Raw genomic sequence first — 10,473 nt, forward strand, 5'->3', positions numbered from 1 at the left:
TTTTTCAGAATCGGAATCCCCATAGCCTAAAATGTGGGATTCCGTAAAAAAAAAAAAGGGGGGGGGAGGTTCAGATTACATATAGTCCATCTAGACCACAAAATGTATTGGTACACTATCTATATGAACAAAAACTAGTTTCATAAGATATTTTACAGAAGTCCCATCATACATACTAAAGACAATTATTACAACTTGTATACATACACAATTAACTAAAAAGAAAACAGTCACCCAACTCATTACAATGTGAAAAACAGATGGGGCTGTGAAACAAACCAACGTTATCAGTTTTACTATAATAGTGTAGGTTAATAATTCAGTTAGCTAACTCAACCCATGACTTTTTCCCCTTTAGCTTCATCTGACTCTTCCTGCACATCCAATGCATTTTATCTGATATATTTCCGTTTCACATACTGACTTTAATGCATAGATATATTTCTCATCAACAGTGCTGCACTGCTGTCATTACTGATGCATTATCAATATGTAAATTCTAGCACAATTACTTGTCATATAGGATAATGACAATTGATGTAAGATTATGCTTTGCCAGTAAATAGAACAGTTTCACTTGGTATTCAGAAAGCATTTAGAAAACAAGACTCGTATAATCTTTCCTCAAGAAACCAGTTTTTGTCATTATGACATTAAAACTACTTTAAGAAAAAAAAACTGTTCAAATTCTCAAATGTCCATACAGTATTCATTTATAGTCTCATCTCTTCTCCTAATATTAAAAATAAATAAAAAGAAAAGCAAATAAAAAACTCCTACCAAACTGTTTAAAAAAAATTAAATAGAGATCAAATGAAACTAAATCAGAAAGAAACAATTTGGAAAAAAAATAAAAAGAAAAAAAAGAAAAGAAAAACATACTTTTAGATCCTGCATGATCTGAATGTCATGGAGAAGAGGAGACACTGCCATTGCTAAGAAAGCATCCAATTCTTGCCTTTGTAGAATTCTACCATTTTGTAAAATATACCTAGGAATGGTAAATAAATAAACAAACAAATAAATAATAAAATAAGTTTCAAATTTTTGAATATCACATAAAAGAAGCAGATGAGTCATTCATGTGATATGAATAGCTAAGCCAGGACAAGAGAATGGGAAGTTCCTGCTGCTGATACTGCTGCATGCTAGAAAGGCAGTTAATGTTACAGGTGAGGGCAGAACTTGAGGTGTGAGCAAAGATAATAGAGAGACAATGTATTGAACAATATATATGTTAATGTAATGTGAGAAAAATATGCTCCAATGTTCAAATGATGGTAATATAGATATTTTCCTCATACTCTTAATATGACAGATATTAATGGAAACTAATCATTCTAAATAAGTCAACCTGAAAATGCTTCTTTAACAGGTACAAGAATTGCTGTGTGGTTAAGAAGCTTACTTTGTTATATAATTTCAGGTTAAGTTTCACTGCATGGCACCTTGGGCGTCTTCTACTATAGCCCTGGCCTGACCAATGTGAGTCTGTAGGTGTTTGTTTCCTCTTCACCACCTGACAACTGGTGTTGGTTTGTTTACATCCTTGTAACTTACAGTTTCAGTAAAAAAAACAAAAAACAAACCAATAGAATAAGCACAAGACTTAAAATGTACTGGGGTTAATTTGTTCAACTAAACCCTTCAAAGTAGTGCCCCAGCATGTCTACAGTGCAATGACTGGAACAAGTAAAAAATAAATGAATAGTGTTACCAAAAAGATGAAGAGAGAACCAAATAGAGACTTCCATTAATATTCTTCATATCAGAATAAACAAGAACCCACTAAGATTTTACTGTTTTAAATAAAAACGACAAAGTACCTGTGAACACAACACATAAGCAGTAAATGTTGTGGAACATAATTTGTGTTTAGCATCAAAGGAGTATCACTTTTAAGACAGGTAAGGAATGCTCTTAATCGTCTGTTTTTGTCATCAGCTTGCTGGCCTAGCCACAAACGCTCAATACTTGGAGTTTTCCAGTCAACCGGATGTGCAACAACATATTCACAGTGTGGACTAAACACGCCTTTGCGGACTACCCATTCTTTGACACAGACCTCGAAGGATTTGGAAGACTGGTCACCTGAAGAACAATGAAAAACAAGTTTATATTGTCATTAGGGAAAGGATATATGATAATGCAAAACCATGTCTAAGAACTATGGTTATAGACTACCAAGTTTGTTTTTCTGTGTCTTAAATGGTAGTGATAAACAAGAACAAAATAATAATTACTTCTTTGTTTAAATTAAGAGACAAGAAAAAATAGTTCAGGCCATAACATAAATGTAACTGCTTAATGTATTATTATTATTAATGAATGGATAAATGAAAAAACAATATGCAACTTGTGACATGAAAGTAAACTTCCAAGAATATCAACATTGACAGGATCTGCACTCCACAAAAAAAAAGAAAAAAAAAAAAAAAGACACAATCACAAGGTTTTTAAAACCTTATAATACTGTTATAATAAAAAATAAAATTCATATCTATTTATAGTCAGACTTTTAGAATTTTGTTTATTTCAAAAGATTCATTGCATAAAATGAAATGAAAATAAAAAAATTTTCCAGCTGGATTCTGCATTTCCAGCATAATTTAAGTTCCTTTAATTTCTATGAAGAAAAATCAATGAATTTAAAGTAATAATCAACATATAGTTCTTTTACCCCACAAAATCAAGCAGCACAAGTTATTATATAACATGACCATATATTATTTGCTAATAAATTGTGAATTATGTTACACTATTTAAATAAAGGAGTAGAGTATATAGTACATTATAAAGACTAAAATATAGCTTACCTTTATCTTTACTTTGATTTTCGTGAATAATCTTTAGTTTATTTAAATTAAAAAGCACAGAATAAAGAGTTTGCCTGACAGGCCGATATAGTTCCACATAAGAAATAAGGTCTCGACTGACATCCTCTTCCAAGCATACCTCTAATTTGACTTCACCCTAAAATAAGCAGATATTTTCATAATCAATCCTCAAAAGTAGGAGACAGTAATGAATAAAAAAAGAAAAGAAAAAAAAAAGAAAAAAGGGGTTTCAGTAATATTTACCTGAGATAATAACTGATACACCCAGGGACTCATTAAACCTTTCTGGTGTCTTTCACTGGCTATACGCATAATTTCAGGAGATATTTGGGGAAGTTTAAATTCTACATCATTCTGTGAATGCTCATTTTTTACACATTTGTTCAAATTCTATATGAAAAAGATAAGCAGAATGTATGCAAAAGCATGTACAATATTATTACACTAAATCTTTTTACTGATCAGAGATAAGAAAAAAATTTTCAAATGTTACTCTTAACTCATTAGCATTCAGATTACTGTCAAATGTAATGCTTATTTATTCATTGCTTTGAATTAATCACATGGCTTTGATGTGATTGTTTTCTGAAATGCATCAATTAATTTCAGTTTGTTGACGACATTTGATGCATACATTTTCTTTCCACTATTTTGTTTTACTATCCTCCACATCTGTTCTCTTGTGCAAACAACTTTAAATTTCATGTGTCACATTTCAACTGCTTTTCCTGAACAGCTTTACATTCTCAAACTTCTTGACAGGCCTTTTTACCCTGTCTATTAAGAAACCCCAAAGATAATTTCTGAGCAGTTTTAATAGCAAGCTGCTTGTACTAGAGTTTGGTATTTAAATTAAATTATTATAACATGTGATTCTAATTGGTGAACACCAGCATAATTTACAAACCACTTCAAAGCCTTCACTTTATTGAAATGCTAAGCCAGCCTACTCGTGAAAATTATAAATCATGAAAAGATTGAAATTAAAATGGGGAAAAAAAAAAAAAAAAAAAAAAAACTTATTCACACATAAACCTAACATATTGAACATTATTTAAAGATTGAGAATATTGAAATAACATTACTTGCGGAAACTTTTGAGTCCATGTGTCATCATTTCTCTTAGAATCACCTGAAATAAATACATCAAAATATCAACAATAGTGAATAAGATACATACCTCCAATTTCCCATACAAAGGAGTCACCTGAAACTGCAATTTTTAGAAACAGACTGCAAGACCTGGCTATAAGATGACTTGCATTTTTTTTTGTTCATCCATCTAAGCATATTACTCATGTCTATGCCTCTGAGCTCAATCTCTTCCTGATGAATCTCCCTCCACTCTCACAACTAATCTTCTTCACATCCAACCTTCCATCACCACTGACTATGGCACAATTCACTCAGCTGTTGTTATTGTGGGAGTAGAACTGCACATATTTCATCCTCCTACCACAACTCCTCCCTGAAACCACTTTTTTCTCATGCATTCTCAATATCATCCCTTACCCCCTTATTTTCCAAACACCCCTTCTATTTCCCCTTTCCCCAATACATCACTACATTTTGTCAATGGCAGCCCTCCTTCCCATCACCTCAAATCATCTACTGTTCTGACCTCTACCTCTGAACAGGCCAACCCATGCCAGCTTAGAATATGACGATGCGTATATAGTAATTTGCATCAGGTCATTGACACAATATTTCATTAACTCACCAAATGAAAATGAAATTTAGCTAATAGAAACCATTTGGCATAAAATGAACAGGAATAAAATAGAAACATACCAGACTGATTGGCATCAAAGTCATGCATGTTCTGATTGGGTGGGTCAACAACAATTTGCGGGTTAGCATTATCAACATATCCAGAGGTTTCCTGAAGAGAAAATTTTCATATTAGACATGGCTTTGCAAATGTTTTTAAGCAATCTGAATCTTAATCGTAGCAATGAAACAAACTTAGAGTAATATATAATTTAGCTGAAAGAAATCTTAAACGTTTCTTAACTCTGGCTATATTTCTTTAGTAATAATCTAACAAACTGAAAGAACACTTTATTGGTGATGACATAATTAGAGAGAAAAACCTCTTCATCATTTTAATACCGACCCGGCTGCAGCAGACTGAAATTTTTTTCGTTCAAACAACCAACCTGGCTGTAGCTGGCCGAGCGTACCCATTGTTATCTAAATGCAAATTTGAACACAAATCTTGTTAGTACATTCGTGAAAACACATAATTTCACTTTGAAAATAGTTGAGTTAGTATTTGACATGATATCTGAACTCAGTGAATTTTTGGAGATTTTCTTCCACATTTTTTCTGTGTTGATTTATTTCAACTTTGAAAATGGATAGGAGTTTCATGCTATCAAGCAGTGATTTCAAATTTTAAAGTTTTTTAACGGAAGATATGGAGATATTGAGAATGAATCGGGTATTTCTGTATCTGAAACTGAAAGTAGCGATTCTGAAGAAACTAAAAGCAGTGATAGTGACAGCAAGTATTATGTCATGAATACAATTCATGAAATTGAACCAGTATTTACATGTGAGAGACACTAGCAGTACCCCAGTAAGTGGAGAACCAAACTTTGATCCCTTATTTAAAATAAGACCCCCCCCCCTCATCGACTGCGTTCAAAATGCATATAAAACACTTTACAACCCTGACAGATCCTTATCCGTTGATGAAAGTATGGTGGGGCATAAAGGAAGGGTACACTTCCGACAGTATATGCCAGGAAAGCCCACAAAGTGGGAGATCAAAGTTTGGGAAATTTGCAAAGCAAATACTAGGTACTGCTGTGGGTTTAGTTTTTATACTGGGGAAAGAGACAATAATGTTAGTCAGCATGGCCTAGGGTATGATGTGGTCTGGAATTTATCACTTCCATACCATAAGCAGGGCCGTATATTATTTTTTGACCAATTTTTTTGTTTGGTCAAACTCGCAGTGGATTTAGAAGCTGTGACAATGTCTACACGTGCTACAGTAATTGCTCGTAGAAAAGGGCTGCTGTTGGATATAAAAAAAGCAAAATTAAAAAAAAAAGAGGTGAAATAATCCAATGGCAGAAAGGAAATCTGTTGGCGACCACATACAGAGATAAGAAGCAGATAAATTTTCTATCTACTGGTGCACAGCCATGTGTAGATGAAAATGGCACCGTTTGCGAACCTCGATTATAACAGGTACATGGGCGGTGTGGATTGGCCGAACCAAGTGATGGGTAATCTGATTGGTAGACCAGGTAGTAAGTGGTGGCAATACCTGGTTTGGTATAGAGTAAACATGAGCATTGTAAATGCACTTATATACCAAATCAGGAGGGGCTCATTTTCTATGGTGAAGTTTAAAATATATTTTTATATTTTGCTCAGTTTACCTGTATTTACCCATAATTAGAGTCACTTTGAGATAAAAGTTATGCAATAGAATTGAAAAAGAACTCTTTCTTCAATTATGTCCCCAAAATCACAATATGTTGATAAGTAAAAAAGTTACAATTGTTTAATGAAACTAGTCTAAATTCATGATTATTTTAGAATTTAATTGAAACTCATGAGGAGTGTATTTTGGTCAGAAATATAGTAACAAAAGGGTTAATATCTAGGTGTAAAAAAATGAGTTGTGTTAGGGAAAGTAGGATGTTCTAGGTACAACATAGCAAAATGTTACTTGTTCCAACTGTGAAAAAACTAACTTTAAACAGCTTTAATTACATACCATATAGAATTAAGTCTTCAATTACCTGACTATAGTTTTAACTGATGTCAAGTTTATCACATAGTTTATAGATTTGAAAATTTAATCTTTAAGACAATATATCTTAAAATGTTCATACAATTAGCCAACTACTAATCAGAATATTTAATAAATTAATTTAAATACATTAAAAACTTACACTTGTATCAGATTTATTTTGGCCATTTTGAAGATAGCTGCCAGTTTGTTGTGGAAGACCATTTACTAAAGAAAATGAAATAATGAAAAAACATCAAAGAATGACCACACTCTTCCTCTCCAATATCACTGATTCAAAAAGTTGTACAAGCAGTATTTTATAAAAGAATTACAATTAACCATATAATATATTAAGCTGGATTAGATTTTATTGATTTTAAAAGCTCTATATCTAATATAGGTAAGGGCATGTAGCTCAGTGGTTAGGATGTTGGATTCGTGATCACAAGATTGTGGTTTTGATCCTTGGACCAGGTCATGCATTGCATTCTTGAGCAAAGCATTTTATCTCATGCTGCTTGGATCACTTTGATACCATGCATCTGTACTGGTAATGTTGATTTGATGGAAAGAGAGAGCAAATGCAGAGCACAAACATTTGATCACTATAAACAAATCATCTGCACAGGTTGTTCAGCAAGAAATTGCAGAACCCTCATCTGTTATCTATGATGGGAAAGTCCACAATATCTAAGAAGTGTGTATGTATGTATGTATATATATATATATATATATATAAAATCACCTTTTGTTTTTAAAAGTAAACTCAAAATTTCATACCTTTAGGTTATAATGGTGTTCATAACTCAAGAGTTTATCAAATAACTGTATCAAAATGAATCAGTTATAATATATTGATTTCTAAGGTCACAATTTTGGGGAGAAGTTATAAGCTAAAAGTGCATCAAGACCATTTTCAAAATGCTATATCATTTTAGGAGTATTGTGAACTAAGAGTCAATATTTTGCATGCAAAGACTAAGGTCCAAACAAAGTTATGTCTGTCTGAAAACTGCACTAGCACAGGTTCAGATTAGGATTATTTCAAGGCGAAACTGCCAATGTTCCCAATGAAATCTAGTCTATTAACTCTCCAACCTGATTCCATGACTTTAGGATGTGGGGTATTATTGAGAACAAAAAACAAAACAACTGCGTTTACAGCCCTTCTTACCACTAGCTATTCAGCTGTAGGTACATAACTCGTTTAACATTTAGTCAAGCAAACACTGGAGCGAGTAGAATTACCTTGTTCAAGGGCACAACACAAAGTTAATATTAAGTTCTGATTTTATGATGGTACCCTAACAAACACAACCTTACAGCCATTTTACTTCTCAAATCAAAGAATAGGCAGCACTCACTTTTTACTCTGGGTTTATATTTCAGGAAACCATCTTGAGTACCATTTAAATAGTACTGGACACTTTGTTTCAATTTTGTAATAAGTTCTTGTTTATTTTTAACAGAGTCTCTGAAAAAATAAACACAAATGAAAATAACAAAGACGTCTTATTTTTCAATTTTAAAATGCTTTCAAAGCAACTGTTGCTTTAAGAGAAAAAAGAAAAAAAAAAATTGCAATCTATAACTATCCACAGTTCAAAGCCTATATCTGTAATGAACTAAATAAATAATTTTTCAAATACTAAATTTCATGTTAAATGATCATTAAAAATATACTCTTAAATGTTTTGCTAGATATAAGCTAAAGGAAATTCTACACTAAAACAAGAAACATTCCAATAATATGAGTACTATATTACTTGCTGTGAGGATTTATGGACACAGGTATATAAACACTTTATAGATGCATCATCATTATCGTTTAACGTCCGCTTTCCATGCTAGCATGGGTTGGATGATTTGACTGAGGACTGGCAAACCAGATAGCTGCACCAGACTTAATCTAGTCTGGCAGAGTTTCTACAGCTGGATGCCCTTCCTAACGCCAGCCACTCCAAGAGTGTAGTGGGTGCTTTTACTTGCCAGCCAGGCGGTACTGGTACAACTTAAGAAATTTGTGCACAGTGAAATGAAATATAGTTCAATTTAATCATTCTTTTAGTGTTTTCTATAATTTTTCTTTGTAGAGTATTATCACAGCCCCACCAGTTTAATATGCAAATTAATATATGTAGTGATGAACAATATCTTATGTTATATAGGTGTTTTCTTTTACATATAAGTGTTATTACCATGGTCCCTACTCAAATAAATCAAAACATTTACTGCACCTATCTCCTTTATATTCTCTGCTTTGCCTGTCAAGAACCTCTTATAAGCAAAAACATACAAATTGCAACAGCCTAACCACCTCTTAAATTCTTCTTTCTGTTAAGCTTCAAGAACTTACATGACAACAAAATCAATAGATACCCAAACAGATCCAGAAAGATACAATTATATGCTTCCAGTGATACAGCATTTACAATAACAATAATTCAAAACATGCATAAAGAATATTTAAGTATAAAACTGATACACTGCTTCATTTAGTATATCATTTTCAATGTTAACATAAGTTGCAATAATAAAAATACAGACTTCCCCCTCTTTCAAATCATACTAAGTCAGCAAATTATTTTAAAATTCTTGAGAAGACATACATCAGCTCACAGTAATTTAATAAGGGAACTGAAGCAAATAAGATTCTTCAAGTGTTTAATATTTATTTATTTAGTTATTTATGCGTTTGAGCCAAGTGGCTGTGGTCATGCTGGAGCACCACCATGAGGTTCCCATGCCGGGAATCGAACCCAGGCCGCCTGGGTGAAAAAAATATGGAACGCTTCACGAATTTGCATGGGGACAAAACTATAGAAAAATTCAACGTATAAATATCTCTTTAATATTTAGATCTCTGAGGATTACTGCAAAACTAAAGAAAATCTTTCAATTTATGTAAGCAAGGAAGATTTTTTTTTTTTAATTGTACAATAAGAAGATTAACTAGATCATGTGCTTAAAAGACTAATCCCCAAACAAAATAAAACACTTTCTTCTAACATATTTTATCAGTGACAAAACATATACACATTCAAGACACCATGAAAAAATCTTAAGAGAAACTTTAAGAAACCTATCTAAATGTCAGTAAAGATAAAAAATGAAGTAAGTCATTTTCAAAATGTATACCAGAGGCATCTAATCAGCACAGATTTGACAGAAAGCTATTGCATAATCTTCAGAATCATCCATTTTCTTTTAGATTCAAAGGACTTTTCAACATAGGTGTTAGACTACTCACAAAATGCATTTTCAGAGATGAATGCTTGTGTAGGACCAGCCACACGTTTTGGAATAATGCACATTGTTCAGTCAGGAAGTGCTCTTGCTTAACCCTTTAGCATTCAGATTACTGTCAAATTGAAATGCTTATTTATCCATATTGTTTTGAATTAATTGGGGCATTATCTCATAACCGAGGTTTCAATGATATGGTTGTTCACTTTTAGAATGACATTGTACGGTAGATGTGAGAGGCCGAACCTGGCCAATTTGAAAAGAAGACAGGTAGGATATTTGAGCCAGTTCAAATGTTAATCATCATCATTGTTTAACGTCTGCTTTCCATGCTGGCATGGGTTGGACGGTTTGACCGAGGACTGGCAAGCCAGATGGCTGCAGTAGGCTCCAATCTGATCTGGCAGAGTTTCTACAGCTGGATACCCTTCCTAATGCCAACCACTCCGAGAGTGTAGTGGGTACTTTTACGTGCCACTGGCACGAACTTCCCAAGTCTATCAATTTTACCAGATCTCAAAGGATTTGTTCCCTCACTTCTCCACTGACAAGAGGTAGGATCTGAACTCAGAAAGCAAAACAGGATGAGATGTTGCAAGGCATTTTGTATGACATTACAAATGGTCGACCAATCAA

General features: G+C 33.0%; 1 protein-coding gene across 1 annotated transcript in view; it reads right to left on the reverse strand.

The window, feature by feature from the left end:
• The window catches only part of LOC106881009 (constitutive coactivator of PPAR-gamma-like protein 1), a 41,608-nt gene that overhangs the window by 7,063 nt on the left and 24,072 nt on the right, over nucleotides 1–10,473 (reverse strand). Inside the window, exons 4-11 of the mRNA XM_014931196.2 lie at nucleotides 7,956–8,065; nucleotides 6,752–6,816; nucleotides 4,629–4,719; nucleotides 3,923–3,969; nucleotides 3,081–3,227; nucleotides 2,817–2,973; nucleotides 1,827–2,091; nucleotides 883–991 (exon numbers count right to left, since the gene is read on the reverse strand). Coding sequence (XP_014786682.1) covers nucleotides 883–991; nucleotides 1,827–2,091; nucleotides 2,817–2,973; nucleotides 3,081–3,227; nucleotides 3,923–3,969; nucleotides 4,629–4,719; nucleotides 6,752–6,816; nucleotides 7,956–8,065 — 991 coding nt within the window. The remainder of the gene's footprint in view (nucleotides 1–882; nucleotides 992–1,826; nucleotides 2,092–2,816; nucleotides 2,974–3,080; nucleotides 3,228–3,922; nucleotides 3,970–4,628; nucleotides 4,720–6,751; nucleotides 6,817–7,955; nucleotides 8,066–10,473) is intronic.

This window comes from Octopus bimaculoides, chromosome 6 (assembly GCF_001194135.2).
Source record: "Octopus bimaculoides isolate UCB-OBI-ISO-001 chromosome 6, ASM119413v2, whole genome shotgun sequence".
Lineage (NCBI taxonomy): Eukaryota > Metazoa > Mollusca > Cephalopoda > Octopoda > Octopodidae > Octopus > Octopus bimaculoides.